Below are 17,896 nucleotides of genomic sequence, written 5' to 3'. Positions count from 1 at the left end.
TCCACCAGGCCACTGGCCACCCCCCACAGCCTCTCACTTCCATCCTTTGACCTTGGAGGCCCTGCCTGACCAGCTAAGTCCTTGCCATTACTCCAGGCCCACTGAGCCCAGCAACTCCCTCTCACTCCTCCCCCTGAGACCTCTGCCTGGACAAATCCCAGAGACCACAGAGCAGAGACCACAGCTTAGTCCCTAGGAGCCTAGTCCCTTAGTCCCCAGGTTACTGAGGCCAGGCCAGAAGCTAGAACCATTTCTTTATTTCTGGTAAGTGCCGGCTACACAGGAAGCACTTGATGTGTACTGATTGCTATAATAACGTAATCACATTGTCATCATATTGGGTTGGTGAAAAAGTTAGTTGCAGTGTTTTCCATAAGGTGGTGTGAAAAATCCGAACAAACTTTCTGGCCAACTCAATACAAATACATAGTGTTGTAATAATAAACAATAACATTATAATAATTCTTTTGAAATGCAATTCGAGTACTGTAACTATGCAAGGCAAAAAGGTCGCTTACTCTCAACTGAGCGATTACTATGAACCAGGCCTTGTGGTCATGGCTCTGTTTTCATTCTCTAATTTATAAGACAGGGAGGAAAACCAAGATGCTCAAAAAGGGACCCCCAGCAAGTGAGAGAGCCAGGGGAATCCCAGAAGCACAGGGCCCTGGCCATGCCCTCAGCCACCTGGATCCGCTGTGGTGTTTAACATAAGGTCAGGTCCATAGCAGAAGCTCTTATGGGCTTCCCTGGTGGCTCAGATGGTAAAGAATCTGCCTGCAATGCAGGAGATCCAGGTTCGATCCCTGAGTTGGAAAGATCCCCCAGAGAAGGAAATGGCCAACCCACTCCAGTATTCTTGCCTGGAGAATCCTATGGACAGAGGAGCCTGGCGGTATATACAGTACATGGGGTTGCAAAGAGTCGGACACAATTGATCAACTAAGACTTTCACTTATCATACTAGGAGCTTCAGAATTAAACATTTAATAATAGAAACAATTACGAAAAATAATTTGTACTTCAAATTATTTATGCTAGGACTCAGCTACTATGTAAAAAGCTTACATATTGATAAGCAACACCCACACAGGAGTCTACAACATCCTAAATCTTTATCCTAGCCCCAGTGACCAACCAGTCTCATGGCTCTGGGCCCCACTTACCCTCCCTCTCAGCCTCCTTGCCTGTAGCCAAGGGCAAAAGCCCATCAAGGCCCCACGCATGGATGGTTTTGAGAAACAACACGACGGACCCCAAAGTTCTGACTTCCCCACAGAGGGCAACCTCCTTCCTGCTCACCTGAATGAACGCAGACGCTCTCTTTGAAGGATCCCACAAAAACTCGACTGCATTCAGCTGGGTCGGGCTGGCCCTGGGGTCCAAGATACCAACAGACAGTGGAATATCTGTGCACACACACACACACACAAAAGTGCAATCGTCAGCCACTCCCAATATTTCGGGAAGGACTCCTATTACAGGTCCAAACTCCTTACACAATTTGAAACACCAAGAGTTCTGAAAGCTAGGTTCTGCATAGCTCAATTGGCAGAATGCTGACTTGAATCTCCATGAAGCTATTCCGAGCCTTTGCCCCACTGTGTGCCATCACTCTATATGGCCTGTTGGCGGTGTGACCCGACTGTGGGTCTGCACACCCCACTATCATTCCAGCTTCTAAATTCCAAAACCCATCTGGCCCCAAGTTTTGTGAATAAAAAGCCTGTGGACCACTGCCCGAGCCCTCAGTTCCATTTCTGTTACCCCCTCTCTGATGCCCACCCTGCCCTCCATCAAGTCAGGATCCTTCTGAGAAGGTTTCCCTGCTTCTCACTTCCTAACGACAGGTCCTTATTTCTAAATGCCTCCCCCATGTACCCCAAAAGGGGTACTCCCCGAAGGCAGGGCTCATGATGTGGTCACCTCCGCCAGCTCCCATGGGGTTTCACAGAAGGCAGAAGTGTGGTAAGAGGCCCTGGACACCGCTGGGTCCGGATGGTGCCCAGGAAGAACCCCCACTCAGCCCAGGAACCCACCGATGTCCAGGATCCGGTCCCCAGGCCGGCTCCACCGCCAGCCTTCCAGCTGCTGATGCTCCGTGTACTGCAGGCGCCGGTCATGAAACACCACGCGGATGATGCTCTGGGGGCCGGGGTGGGGGTGGCAGGGGGAGCACAGCTGAGTGCGGGGCCCAGAGGGACCCGCAAGGAACCCACCCTGACCTTCCCCCAATCAGACAAACCTCTCTTCCTCTGAGGCCCTCTGCCTGGGGCCTTTCTCCCTAGCTCCTCATGTCACCCCTCCCTCCTCAGAACCCCAACAATACGAACAACAGCACAAACAGCGAGGGATGCCCTGCTCTCAAAGGGCTGCTACGTGCTTTGTACACATGGGTCATTTACAAACCTTCTGTGCAGGTGGGCAAACTGAGGCTCAGAAAACATGGGGAAGAGGCAAAGCCAGGCTGCAACCCATATGCATGATCCGGCCATTAGCTCCCAGCTCTGCCAGCCTGACCAAGGCCCCCCAGACCACACACTCCAGGGACCTTGAGCCCACCTCTGTCCCTGGAGCTTTCCCCAAACCTCCCAGGCACTCCTGATTCCCAGTGCAAGCTCAGGTGTTAGGCCCCCAATCAAGCACCCCCAGGTGCCCAGGAAAGGTGCAGACTGGAGCCTTACCTTCACATATTTTGTGTTCAGATCCTGAAAATCTCCCAGTTTCCTGTTCTCCAGCAGTCGGATTTCGTAAGACTGACCTGGAGGGAGGTTAATGGTACATTTTCCACTTCTGTTTTCAAATTTGGGGCTTCACCAAGCTAGAGGCCTTCTCAATGCCCACCCTGGCCTCATGGCTCTGCGACCAAAGCAGAGAAGAAAAGCCAGGAACAAGAAAAGTTCAGATCACACTATGGACAGGACACCCCATTTGTCCATCTGACCTGTCAGGGACCTAGGGCCCCCCAGGTAATGCACATGACCGCTGGAGGGAGACAGCACCTCTACAGCTTTCAAAGACAGAATCCAAAACAATACAGTTAGCACTACATTTACAGAGCACAACTTTGTATTTCTTTATAAAGAACAACCCCCATACACTCGGATGGAGAACACAGATACTTAAATCTACATTCAATAACTGAATGGATGGACCCTTCCCAAGAGCAAGTTTAAAGGAACGAATGAAAACCTGTTAAACATTGTCTCTAACTGCAGAATGAAGAGCATTTTCTCAAGCTAAAAGAATTTCATGTATTTGAAAGGTGTGGGGATTCTGTTTGGGGACATGTAACCAGCAAGAGCCAGTTAAAGAAAACAGATGGGGAAAAGATCCATCCACAAGAACAAACTTAAAATCCCAAACTTTAAAGTATCTACAAGTTACCTGAAGAAAACTACACACATTTTACTGGAAGATAAAACATACCTTGAAAAAACACAATACAAAACATTCCTAGACAGAAGGACCACCTATCAAACGATGTCAACTTTTTCCAAATCAAGTTCAGTGACAACTCTAAAACACCTTGCCACACATTGCGGCTTAACAATGGATGTGTTGCAAATAAGAGAGAACAAATGATTTCATCACTGGTCTTGGTAAATCCAATCAAACTCTGTTAAAAAAATTTTTTTTAAATAATGATAGGCTCACAAGAAGTTACAAAAATACTACACAAAGGTCCTGGGTATCATCCCCTAGCTTCCCCCAGGGGTGGCATCTGAGTTCACTATGGTACATTATCAAAACTGACCATGGCACATTCAACTAACTAAACCCCAGACCTCACTCAGGTTTCCCTGGGTTTCACAGATTTAATCCAAGTTACCACTAGATTAAAAAGTTAATTTCCTAAAGTTTTGTGTTAACATGAATGATTTTATCAGACACTCAATGGGGAAGGACTGAACCTGAATCAATGAAAGAAAAGGAAATCTAATATAGAGAAAGACGCAGATACAGATATATATGCATCTAGGAGCGGCAGAAACCGGTTAACAGTCTGACTATATCTAAAAAGCAATGATTAGACAAATATTAAGACTCCCTGGAGTGGGTTGAATTGTAGCCCCCAAAAGATATGTCCACACCCTAATCTCTAGAACCTGCAAATGTTATCACTGCTTTGGAAAAAGTTTTTGCAGATGCAATTAAGTTAAGGATATTGAGGTGAGGAGAGATGATCCTGGTTTGTCCTGGAGGTCCCTACATCCAATGACAAGTGCTCTTATAAAAGGACACACAGAGAAAAGAAGGATCAGGGAACCATGGGAGCAGACTGGACTGATGAGGCCACAAGCCAAGGAGTGCCTGGAGCCACCCGAAGCCAAAAGATGCAAAGAATGAATTCTCTCCAAAAGCCCCCATGGCTGTGGCGGATTCCCGACTTCTGGCCTACAGAACTGGGATAGAATAAACTTCTGCCTTGTTTTAAGTCAACAGGTTTGTAGTTCTTTTGTTAAAGCAACCCCATGAAACTACTATAGTCCTCCTCTCAATGAAAAACATAATGGACAGACACTCTGAAATCAATCATTCATTCCAAGTATTTGCTGAGCATTAACAACCACATGCCAAATGCCATGTGAATCCAGGGAGATGAGCAGAGGGACCCGGTAGTGTGGTCATGGACACAATGCTGGCTGGGCTCAGAGATGCGCACTCAGCGAAGCTCCCTTCTCCCTTCAGGAAGGCAGGACTTGTCCAGCTGGTTTCCATCAGCCCTGGGTCCCTCTCCATTCAGGCCAGGACCATGAAAACTGCTCAGGCTGCCTTGCTGGGCACATCCCGTCAGAAGGAAAAGGCACAGACCCCCAACGCCTGCCTGCCCTCGTGCTGGTTCTGAAGGGTCTTGCTGATCTGAACCGACACTAGTACCTTTCCGAAAAAGCCAGATTTTTCACATAACATTTCCGGGCTCCTGAGCCAACACTCCCTTGACAGCTACATGAAATGGAGCCTCCCACGCCCTAACTGGTTTTTCCAGTGTCCTCCACCTTCCCCGAGGAAGAATGCAGCTGGCTCTGGCATGAAGCCCAAGGCCCAAATGGTCATTACTATGGGTTTACAGGTGCTCTAGGGAAATGGCAACCCACTCCAGTGTTCTTGCCTGGAAAATCCCAGGGATGGCGGAGCCTGGCGGGCTGCCGTCTATGGGGTCGCACAGAGTCGGACACGACTGAAGCGACTTAGCAGCAGCAGCAGCAGCAGGGCCCCATTAACACTGACCCCAGGCTCTGCAGGGCAAGCTCAGCTCAGGCCTGGCAGGAGGTACCTCCCGTGCCACACAGAGTAGTTCCCAGGCCTGAGCATCACAGGCAGCCATTTGGGGATCAGAGCTACTAAGTGGGGCTTCAGGTCCGGGGTCCTAGCCACCTCTACCAGCAGCAGAGACCTGCCCCCTATGCTTCCCCACGGAGTCCCCCAGCCACTCTACCCCCGCCCTGCTCAGGCTTCGGACAGACACCTGGCTCCCTCTCCATTCAGGCTGCCTCAACGCCAGGACGCCTCCCCAGCCCCCTCCCACCCAGCACAACACCAACACTCGGGCTGATGAGCAAGGTCAGGGTGGCAGAATTGACCTGGGGCTGAAGTGACTGGGGGATGAGGTCATGTCTCTGCTTAGCCGGCCTCATTTCTAGGCACGGGTGGGAGCCACAGAAAGTGGGCTCTGTAAAGGCCCAGGGCTGCGTGTGTTCTGCTCAACACTGTACTGTCTGATGTAGAGGAGGGACTCAGGAGTCTCTGCAAGGCTCCTCTGTGCTAAAACTATAGGGTTTGCAAGACACACTCCTGCCCTCAAAGGGATGGCAATCCTCTGGGGCACATCAAACAGCACCGGCATAAGGCAAACCCTAGAGACTGTCCTACTAAGTGAAATAGATCAGAGAAACACAAATATCATATGATATCACTTACACGTGCAATCTAAAATACAGCACAAATGAACTTATTTACAAAACAGAAACAGACTCACAGATTTAGAAGATAAACTTATGGTCACCAAAGGGGAAAACTGGGAAGGGATAAATTAGGAGTTTGGGATTAACATATACACTCTATTATGTATAAAATAAACTAGAGCCTACTACAGCACACAGAACTCTACTCAATATTCTATAATAACCTATTCGGGGAAAGAATCTGAAAAAAAGAAAAGATACATGTGTATATATAAGTGAATCACTTTGCTACACACCTGAAACTAAAATGACACTGTAAATCAACTATGGTGGTAGGGGTGGTTTAGTCGCTCAGTTGTGTCTGACTCTTGGGACCCCATGGACTGTAGCCCACCAGGCTCCTCTGTCCGTGGGATTTCCCAGGCAAGAATACTGGACTGGGTTGCCATTTTACTCCACTATATAACAAAAATTCAATTAAAAATTAAAAAGAAAGAAAAATAACTAAAAAGAAGAATGCCTCTAAGAAACGATGGAGATCCAAAGCGGGTGATCCTCACCCAGAATGGGGAGGTGGGGAAGAAGGGTTTGAACAAGGAGTGAACATTTGCCGTGGACTTTATAAAGAGCAGGCAAAATTTCTACAGTTGAGGGGAAGAATGATCAAGAAAGTCACCCCCAAGCAAAACAGTGGCCAGGAGGTGGGTGGGGGAAAAACATGCCTTTAGGAAACACCAAACAGCTTCCATTTACTGGGTGCTGACTCAGCGTGAAAGTCTGCCCAGAGATTAACTCACTTGAATCAACAGCACAGTTTAGATTATGAGTCCCGCCTGACAGAAGGAAGCAGAGGCTCAGAGAGGTTACCTGACTTGAACAAACTCACACGGCTAGTCAGTGGCGGATGGAGCCAGGGGCAGAAACTTGAGCCCATCCAACCTGGTGGGTGTTGACTGCAGGACAGAGGACTCTCTCTCACCTTCACCTTTCTGAAGGCATCTGGTTTCATTCTGTGTGCTGGTTAAAGTCTACCCACAGCATCTGGTGGCTACAAAGCACCTCAACAACCCCATCCCCAGGAAAGATGGGACTCTGTTCTCCTCCCTTCTCCCCTTTAGGACTAGAAATAAAGGTGATTCCTAGGAGGACCAACTCGACTTTTTCCATGACCCTAGATAAAACATTTCCTTGTCTGTAAAATCCTCTGCTTGCTACACGGTATGACAGTAAACCCTGTTCTAATTTCAGCATTCTGAAATGTGGAAAAAGAAAAAAAAAATTGGTCTTAGAATCAAGGGATGGGTGTGATATGTGTGTGTGCTCAGTCGTGTCCGATTCTTTGTGACCTCGTAGACTGTAGCCTGCCAGGCTCCTGTGTCCATGGGATTTCCCAGGCAAGAATACTGGAGTGGGTGGCCATGCCCTCCTTCAGGGATCTTCCCGACCCTGGGACCAAAAGTGCACCTCTTGCATCTCCTGCATTGGCAAGTGGGTTCTCTACCACTAGCATCACCTGGGAAGCCCTAGAATCAAGAGGATCGAATAACAAATAAACCACCATCACAACGGGAGGGAGGGGGGAGGGGGGTTCAAGATGGGGAACACATGTACACCCAGGGCAGATTCACGTCAATGTATGGCAAAACCAATACAATATTGTAAAGTAAAAATAAAAGTTAAGTATTATCTCAAAAAATAAATAAATAAAATGGCAAAAAAGAAACTATCATCCAGCGATGAGTTGGGTCATTGCTAAGCCCTTCTGAGCATTATTTCATTTAGCCCTCTCAACCGTCTTCGGAGAAGGCAATGGCAACCCACTCCAGTACTCTTGCCTGGAAAACCCCATGGACAGAGGAGCCTGGTAGGCTGCAGTCCATGGGGTCACGGAGAGTTGGACACGACTGGGCGACTTCACTTTCACTTTTCACTTTCGTGCATTGGAGAATGAAATGGCAACCCACTCCAGTATTCTTGCCTGGAGAATCCCAAGGACAGGGGAGCCCGGTGGGATGCCATCTATGGGGTGGCACAGAGTCGGACACAATTTAAACGACTTAGCAGCAGCAGCAGCAACCATCTTATGAGGAAAACCCAGTATGGCTCCCACTGTATAGATGAGGAAATAAAGTCAGAGATTAAGTATCTTGCTGAAGATCAAAGCCAGGTCTCTTGGACTCTGAAGATTGGTCACTTAGCCAAACTACTCCGCACAGTGTCTAGTGGCTTCCAGTGCCCCCTTCTTGTTCTGATACTCAGGAAGCTCCTGAATTTCTTGATATTCATTTCATTTCATGACCGTGTTCCATCTACCAAAACCTTCCCCTTTCTATCAAGGCTCATGACCTCAGTTCTTTGAACCAAGATGGGTCTTAGAAGTCTGGTGGCTATGTGAGCATTCTGTGGTATATCACTTGCTCATGATAAACTGGGTGTGCTATTCTAGTCTATTAGAATAGTCTAAACTATTCTAGTCTCCCTAAAACACATATTACTATCCCATTTAAAATACTCTGTAGAGCACAGGGAGCTACACTCAATATCCTGTGATAGACCATAATAGAAAAGAATATGAAAAAGAATATATGTATATAACTGGATCACTATGCTGTATATCAGAAATTTACACAAAATTGTAAATAAACTATACTTCAATAAAATAAAAATTTCAATAATAATACAACAAAATACTCTGAACATACTGTAAGGTTGCTGCTGCTGCTGCTGCTAAGTCACTTCAGTCGTGTCCGACTCTGTGTGACCCCATCGACGGAAGCCCACCAGGCTCCCCCGTCCCTGGGATTCTCCAGGCAAGAACACTGGAGTGGGTTGCCATTTCCTTCTCCAATGTGTGAAAGTGAAAAGTGAAAGTAAAGTCGCTCAGTCGTGTCCGACCCTTAGCGACCCCACGGACTGCAGCCTACCAGGCTCCTCCGTCCATGGGATTCTCTAAGCAATAGTACTGGAGTGGCTTGCCATTGCCTTCTCCGACTGTAAGGTTATAGTAGCTAAAACCAGGACATTTTTGAAATGAGGACAAATAGAACAATGGGGAAAAAAAAAAAGAGCCCAGAAATAGACTTTTAGATACATGGAAATTTGATCTATAACAGTGATTTTAAAAAGACAGACTTGGGGACTTCACTGGTAGTCCAGTGGTTAAGAATCTGCCTCTCAATGCAGGGGATGTAGGTTTGATCCTTTGGTCTGGGAACTAAGATCCCACATGCCACGGAGCAACCAAGCCCACGAGCCTCAACTATTGAGCTCACAAGTTCCAGAGCCCACGAGCTGCAAACAAAAGACTCCACATGACACAACTGAGACCCGAGGCAGTCAAATAAATAAAAAAAAAAAAAGACTTTTTAAACAAACAAAAAAAGACTTTTTTAAATTAAAAAAAAAAAGACTTTTCAAGACTGTGGGATAAGTTTAGGTTATCCATATAGGAAAAATATACCTATACCTCACACCACACATAATAAGTGAATTCTCAGTGATTAGAAACTATAAGAAAAAAAGCAAAACTTTCTAAAACATTTCTAAAAAAATATGAAACTGCTTTTTGACCGTGGGATAGGAAAGGGTTTCTTTAAACTAGAAACAAATAAACAAATAAAAAACTATGCCCTTTACATCATGTAGGAAAAACTCTCTCTGTTAACATTTATAAAGAGACACTTTTGAAAATGTCAGAGGTGCTGTTAGTATTTACACAGTCTCTATCAATGGGAAAGGACCTGGCAAACTGGGCCATATGGTCATCCCACGAAAACATAAAAAGGTTAACAAACACACAGAAAGATGTGCTGGATGGTATAAGTAAACAGGGCAATGTAAAGTAAAATAAGAGATCATCTAACATCTGTCACAGAGGCAAAAAATTTCAGTTGAGCATGTGGAGAATGGACTTTCGAGCACTTCTGATGGACGTGTTATACAGATACAACCACTGGGACAAGAGTTCAGGGGGAAAAAAGAAAGTCAGGCTAAAGACACAGAAGCCTTCTGTCAAGCACATTAACTTGAGAAACGTCCTAAGAAAGTCCTTGATGTGCACTGGGAGACTTAGACAAAAACTACTCACTGTGGCATTGCTTGCTGCAGTGAGAAATTGTCACCAACCTATATCCAGTCACAGAAGAAAGACAATTTAAAACTTAAAACTTAAAAACGGAATAACACATAGAACTTAAAATGAGTCCTCTAGAGACATGCACCAACATAGAGAAATCTCAGAAACAGTCAACAAAAGGGCACAGGGATGTCTAGAAAACCACTTTATATAAAATTTGGAGCCAGCAAAAATGGCACTGGTCATTTTTAATGGCAAAGTGTGCGAGGAGTAAAAATTCTAGAGTACAGTGAAAGTGAACGTGTTAGTCCCTCAGTCGTGTCCAACTCTTTGAGACCTCATTGACTGCAGCCCTCCAGGCTCCTCTGTCCATGGGATTCCCCAGGCAAGAATACCGGAGTGGGTAGCCATGCCCTCCTGCAGGAGATCTTCCCGACCTGTGCACAGAGGCGTGACCAACTTCACAGCCATGACTATGCTTCTGGGAGGAAAGGCAACAGAATTAGAAAGAGGTAAAAATCAGAAGCAAATTTGGCTGAAAACACCACGTTGGGCACACGAGTATTTGTTCTTTCATCTCTATAGCATTCAGCCAATCTGAATTAAAATACAGTTGACCCTAGAACATTGTGGGGGTCAGGGGCTCAGCGAGGCTGAAAACTATCTCAGAGACTGCCCTCCAGATCTGCGGTCCCTCCACATCCCTGGGCTCCACCAACTTCAGATTGTGTATTTGCTGTTGAAAAGAATGTAATATTGTGTATCAGTGGACCTGTGCATTTCAAACCCATGTTGTTCAAGTATTTCTTTCTCACACAAAAGAATTCAGTGGAGGAAGAACTCTTGGAGCTGGCATTGCATTCTGCATTGCATTATGGCTGTGTGTTTCCAACTCCCCACCCCTGCCTGCTATAGAGGGTGGTTCTCTTGGGCCCCATTGTTGAGCCATCACTGTACACACCCCACACCACCCGCTCTGTGCCAGGGACATGCTGGGGGCAAGGGCTGCATTGCTTTCCTCAGTCACACTCCATCCCACAATTCTGCCACTGAAATTAAAAATCACCTGCAGTGTGATTAAAAACCTATCGTTTTTAATTTACTGAACTATAGCTGATTTACAAAGTTGTGTTAATTTCTGCTATATAGCAAAGTGATTCAGTGATATATACATATATTCTTTTTCATATTCTTTTCCATTAAGGTTTATCATAGGATAATGAATATAGTTCCCTGGGCTTCCCTGGTAGCTTGGACGGTAAAGCGTCTGCCTACAATGCGGGAGATCCGGGTTCGATCCCTGGGTCGGGAAGATCCCCTGGAGGAGGAAATGGCAACCCACTCCAATATTCAAGCCTGGAAAATCCCATGGACCGAGGAGCCTGGTGGGCTACAGTCCTTGGGGTCACAAAGAGTCGGACATGACTGAGCGACTTCTCTTCACTTGACTTCAGCCTATACAATAGGACCTTCTTGTTTATCAATTCTATATACAATAATTTGTATCTACTAATTCCAAACTCCCAGTCCATCCCTCCTGTACTTCCCTTTCCCTGGGCAACCACAAATCTGTTTTCTGTGTCTGTGAGTCTGTTTCATAGATAAAATCATGTCATATTTTAGATTCCACACATAAGCGATAACATATGATATTTGTCTTTTTCAGTCTTACTTCACTTAGTATGATAATCTCTAGGTCCGTCCATGTTGCTGCAAATGTGAACCTGTTTTATTTAATCAACTCACTTCAACTTAATTTTTTTAAGTGTGTACCGTGCCTGCACATAGAAAATCATAATCGTACACTGTAATTAAACAGTCAATGTAAATATTACACAGCTATGCAGCTACCAGTGTTTTTCTGCAGTCCCATGATTATCCTGGGAATCTGACTGGCACCCAGGTTTGGAGCCCAGACTCCCCTCTGGGTCCATCATTTTGGCTCCATGTGTAAGCCTCAGTTTCCACACCTTCAAAATGTGGACAATACTGCATCCAGCACAGCAGGTTGATGCAGGATTGAAGACAACACCCTGCAGAGTGGTGCACAGGAGGTCCCTGGCTCAAAATCTCCCCTGCAATGAGGTCATTACAGCACATCTTGGCTTTTCGAAGCTTTGCCAAAGCCTTCGAGGCGATTTCCTCCAATGACCCTGCCCCACCCTCCACTATGGAGCAGTTCAAGGCCTTTTAAAGGAAAGCAGGGAAGAGCCCCAGGGCCAGGATTCAGCCTCCACAGATGGCAGCCAGCCCTGTCTAGAGGAACCAAGGTGACAGGGCGTGACACGGCCGGAGGAGCCACAGGCTCCATCCCCACTAGTAGGGGCCAGTGGAGCTCAGTGACCCCCTCCCACTTTAGGGTTCCGGTTTCAGCCTCCGGCGGTGAGGGGCGGCCCTCAGCTGGACTGAGGCTCCTAGGGAGCCTGGTCACCACCTGGAAGAATGGCCTCGACTTTGTCTAAAAGCCTTGACACCACTCACAAGGGGATGAAAGCCTCCCTCTCTCCCAACCTCCATCCCTCTCGCCTGCCTGCCTCCACCCCACGCAGGGAGGAACAGAAACGGGGAAAGAGGGCAGGGAGCACAGGGGAAAAGAAGAGGAAACCCTGCCAAGGAAGTTCATATAAAACACACAGGCAAAGCCCTCTAAGTGGTGCCCAGTCCAGGCAAGGGCCCGGCACACCGAGCTCCTCCCTCCTCCCGCCCATAACCCCCAATAACCAACATCTCCCGGCTCAGGCATCAGCAAACTTTCTCCAGGAAGGGCTGGGCAGTGACAATGTTCAACCACGTGGCCATAAGCTCCGTCACATCTCCCCCGCTCAGCCACTGTAACAAGGAAACAGCCACAGAAAGCACAGGGATGAACCGGCATGGCTGGATTCCAATTAAACATTCCGTGGACAGTGAAAGTGGAATTTTCACGTAATTTTCACTCCTCTTGCTGAGATCTTCCTGCTTTGCAACTTCTTACAGTGCTTTGCAACTTTGTTCCTCAGGCTACCAGCTGGCAACAGGCTTCAAACCAGCTACCAGTTCATCTGAACTAGATATGCACATGTGCACACCCACACACACACACCCTAGCCCCTTGGACAGTACTGACGTGTTTTAGCTTTTTAACTAACGGTGGCAGAGTCTGACACTGAATTCCCTAAAGCAAATAACAGAGCTGGAACTAGTCAGCCAAGCCAAGAACATGCAAAGATGTTTAACCTCTGTAGTGGTCAAAGACAGGCCGAATGAAAATAATGCAATGCCAGTTTCATTTATCAGATTGGCCAACATTTAACAGATTGCTAACATCCCTCAAGGACAAAATGTGAGGAAATGAGCATTCACATGCCAGGAGTGGGAAATGGGATGTCCCGGTCTTTGGACAATATCCATCAAAGCTACAAACACACACAGCCTAGGATCCAACCACATCTTCTGCATTCTAGTCTACAGAACTGCTAGTACACATGAAATTAAAAATATTTTTCTGAGGCTATCCGATGCAGCAATACTGGTACAGCTAAAAACAAAATGAACTGAATGGTCAAAAATAAAAAAGAACAGAGGCTTCCCTGATGGCCCAGGGGTTAAGAATCCGCCTGCCAATGCAGGGGACACGGGTTCAGTCCCTGGTCTGGGAAGACCCCACAGGCCTCGGGGCAACAAAGCCTGCTCGCCACAGCTAGAGAGCCTCTGAACTGCAACTAAGACCTGATACAGCCACAAAATTTTAAAAACAAAAGGTTACCTCTGTAAAGTACCTACTGTAGAGCACAAGGAACTACATTTAATATTTTGAAATAATCTATAAGGGAAGAGAAGCTGCAGAAGAATATATATATACACACATACAAGAATGTATATATAAATGTATAACTGAATCACTGCTGTACAGCTGAAACTAACATGATATTGTAAGTCAACTATACTTCAATAAAAAAGATGACATATGTATAAAGTAAGTTACAAGGATATATTATACAACACAGTCAATTTTTTATAATAACTGTAAATGACATAAAGCCTTTAAAAACTGTGAATCACTATACTGTGCACCTGTAACTTATATAATATTACACATATCCTATACTTTAAAAAAAAAAGATAGTGGAAAACAAAAAACCTATTTAAAAAATTAAACACATCCAAATCTGTGATAGAAAAAAAAAATAAGGCCACCACACGCACACATATGACTGGGAAAAAACAAATCACTGAATGATACGCACACAGTAATTATATTTATATTTTAAAGTGTTATATGTGTATCTCTATACTTGTGAGCCAAAGATATGGAACTAATAATGCAGAGAAAGACCCTTCCCTCTTACATATATTTGCAGCATTGACTTTTTAAAAAGAATTAAAATCATTACATGTAAATTTGAAAAAATGCAGCTCAAGAAAAGAAGGAACATGGTCTCACACTATTCCAAGCCTGTAACAGGTGACTACGGTGACAATGGTCAGCATTTTTTTTCTTCCAGCATCAGGTTGGTACCCAAAAGTTAATCAGACAGGTGGGCATCTGGGAAAAACAGTCTTTCTCCATTAAACAGACCATCAGACACACACAGATGAGGTTGGACCCTCAGGTCTCTGGGCGGCCACCCAGAGAACCTGCTGCACAAGATGACTGTGCCCATTTCGTGGGTCAGGTCACCCAGGCCCAAGGAGCTGCAGATGCGCCCAACGTGACACTGCAAGGTAGTGGCAGCCTGTGGTCTGGCCCAGGACAAGCAGGGAGAGGGGAGCAGGGTCAGGGAAGACACACTGGGGTAGGGTCAGACCCTCCTGTGTTCTGGGCAGGTTCTCAAACCCCTCTGCGTCTTACTCTACATCTGCAAAACGTTCTTTGCAAACTGCTGTGGGGATGAAATGAGATCATGCACCTGCAGCCTGGCAGGCAATAAGGACTCAGTAAATGCCCATCGTGACTAGTACCTCCAACCAACAAGCATACTGAGCCCCACCCATGCCCGGACACTGTCCTGGGGATTGCACACCCTCCCCACCACTCCAGCCCTGAGCAGCCTGTCTGCCCAAGGCCATTCAAGGTCACCCAGTCTGAGGCAACCCAGCTGGAACAGGGCCCCAAGCTACCTGACTTTCTTCTGGGCTGTCTAGGGGGAGGGAGAGCCACTGCTGCCGTCAGGGTGCTGCCCAGGGTAGACACACCCCTGCCTGCCCGCCCACCCACCCGTCCCAGGGCCATACCCACTGGGCACTCCTGCAGTACAGCTCTGCCTAGCCAATGGAACCCAGCACAGGGCCTCCGGCCCAGATCACCGTGTTCCCAAGAACAGGAGGCAACTGCCCGGGCTGGCAAGATTTATAGGTTGTTTACTTTCCAGCAGTTACTGCTTTGGGTAATTAATGCCACATAAAACATAAGGGAGGCCCTCGTTAGCTCTCAGAGAATGAAGGGCCAGACACCAGCAGTCCCGAAATAATAGCAGATGGAGGAAGCACAAGGCCACAGAGTCTCCAGCAAGTATCTTGTCACTTGCATATGTGTGGCCTTGGGCAAGTGTGTGACACAGGGTGATCACACATAAGGCACGCTTTACTACTCCAAGGCTTTACTCCTATCACAGACCGGAGTCCTGATCTTGACGGCTCACCACCTGGGTGACCTTGAACCTTAACGTCCTCACAGCTACTTATGAATGCCAGGGACTAGGCTCTGTGTCTGGCATACAGTGCATCCCCAATAAATACTTGGAAGACAGTAAGTATGTGTGTGTTTATACAAAAGCAGAAGAGTAAACCACAGCCTAGAGACCCCTTTGAGAGGGGATTGCTTCCGGGGCAGGGGTCTGGGAAAACACAAGATGTTCAGCTTGTCTTAAGCATCTGGCAGTGCCAAAGTGAGGATGTGCTCAAAAAAAGGATGGAGGCGTGTCACAGCATCATGGGGGCCAATCTGAAGGTGCTCCCAGTAGTCACAACTGGAACAATTTCAGAAACAAAACTGGCAACAATAGTATTGAATTTCAACAAAGAAAGTAAATATCCACTTGTCTATGCTGATACAATGGTGGTAGGTGATTTAGTCGCTAAGTCGTGTCCAACTCTTGTGACCCCGTGGGCAGTCTTGCAACCCCATAAACAGCAGTAGCCTGCCAGGCTCCTCTGTCCATAGGATTCTCCAGGGAAGAATACTGGAGACTGATACAATAAAAAAGTGAATAAATAAACTAGCAATAGATAAGAAAAAGCTCTTATAATAGTGTTTCAATTACTATATGTAGAAAGAAATATCTATTCCACTCCCAAATATTTATTAGTTACAAAGAGGAACATTGTAACTTCGCAGTGGAGAAGCCTGGCAGACACGCAATCATCAAGGTTAATACTATCAGCAGTAAGACATTATCAGTGTCATGATTCCCCAGTATGGTGCCCTGGCAAGGCTATCATGTCGCTTCAACCCCAAAATGCAATAATCTCAATATCATCATTTAAAAACATCAGATAGGGACTTCCCAGGTGGTTCAGTGGTTAAGACTTCACCTTTCAATGAAAGGGGTGCAGGTTCGATCCCTGGTTGGGGAGCTATGCTCCCACATGCCTCAAGGCCAAAAACCCAAAACAAAATGGAAGCGATACTATAACAAATTCAATAAAGACTTTAAAAATGGTCCACATCAAAAAAACAAACAAACAGGAAGTGGTCACAGATCGGAGGAGACTAAGGAAATATTTCAACAATATGCCATGTGGGATCCCAGACTGGAACCCAGACAGAAGCAGGACAGTGATGGAGGAACTAGTAAAATTCACATAAAGACATGGTAGAAGTAACAGAATCAAGCCCATGTAACTGCCTGCCTTCAATCACTGTACCATGGTTACATAAGATGTTCACACTATGAGAAGTGGGTAAAAGGTAAGCAGGAACTGACAGCAGTACTAGTTCTGACATTCTATGTCTAAATTAGCCTCTCTTCCCTGCAGCCCCACCCAGAACTGGGGCTAATAGACCTGACTGCAACAGGCAACCACGCACGCTGTTGACTGATTCCAAACCAGGGGCCTCTAGATCCCCAGACATGTGATTAGCATCTTTAAAAATTGCTCTGTTTGCTCTCAGTACTAGGGGTGGTATCGCTTTTTCCTGTTTCACTTTACACTTGGTTGTTGCTGGTTCACAGGAAATTCACTACATTCTACATGTTCAACTTCTCGGTAGCCACTCTGCTGAACCGAATCCTTAATATATGAAAATGAGCAACACGGAATGGCAGATACGCAACCAGTTCTGATTTACAGAATGTTAACTGCATTTGGTCCAACCTAAAACAAGGTTTCTTGCAGCCCAATGAACAAAGTGAAGTGAAAGTCGGTCACTTGTGACCGATTCTTTGCGACCCCATGGACTATACAGTCCATGGAATTCTCCAGGCCAGAATACTGAAGTGGGGAGCCTTTCCCTTCTCCAGGGGATCTTCCCAACCCAGGTATCGAACCCAGGTCTCCCACATTGCAGGTGAATTCTTTATCAGCTGAGCCACAAGGGAAGCCCTTGAACAAAAGGGCAGGAAAATAATTGGCAATAAACATAAACTGCCAGCTTGTTTTTAAGTAAAAGGAACTCAAAGGACATACAAACATCTGAGAAGATGGGTCACTTTCACTCATAACAGCTGATGGGAAGAAAGTAAGTGCGAAATAAAATCCAGAGCAGGGCTTCCGTGGTGGTCCAGTGGTTGGGAGTCCACCTGCCCATGCTGGGGACATGGGTTCCATTCCGGCTCCAGGAAGATTCCACATGTCCCATGTGGGACAGCCAAGCCCCTGGACCACAGCTACTGAGCCCGAGAGCCCTAGAGCCTGCGCTCTGAAACTAGAGAAGCCACTGCAATGAGAAGTCCACGCACTGCAACAGAGTAGCCCCCAACTGCCACAACTAAAG

The 17,896-nt window shown here is 46.4% G+C and overlaps 1 protein-coding gene across 3 annotated transcripts in view; it reads right to left on the bottom strand.

Annotated features, from left to right (window-relative positions):
• The window catches only part of TFCP2L1 (transcription factor CP2 like 1), a 69,907-nt gene that overhangs the window by 27,391 nt on the left and 24,620 nt on the right, over positions 1–17,896 (bottom strand). For all 3 annotated transcript variants that reach the window (XM_055398112.2, XM_055398114.2, XM_055398116.2), the window contains 3 exons: positions 2,685–2,761; positions 2,040–2,145; positions 1,303–1,409 (listed from right to left, as the gene is read on the bottom strand). In XM_055398112.2, the coding sequence (XP_055254087.1) occupies positions 1,303–1,409; positions 2,040–2,145; positions 2,685–2,761 (290 nt within the window). The remainder of the gene's footprint in view (positions 1–1,302; positions 1,410–2,039; positions 2,146–2,684; positions 2,762–17,896) is intronic.

This window comes from Moschus berezovskii, chromosome 2 (genome assembly GCF_049115385.1).
Source record: "Moschus berezovskii isolate FMDL1 chromosome 2, NW_MosBer_1.0, whole genome shotgun sequence".
Lineage (NCBI taxonomy): Eukaryota > Metazoa > Chordata > Mammalia > Artiodactyla > Moschidae > Moschus > Moschus berezovskii.
This window is presented reverse-complemented; position numbering and strand designations above follow the sequence as displayed.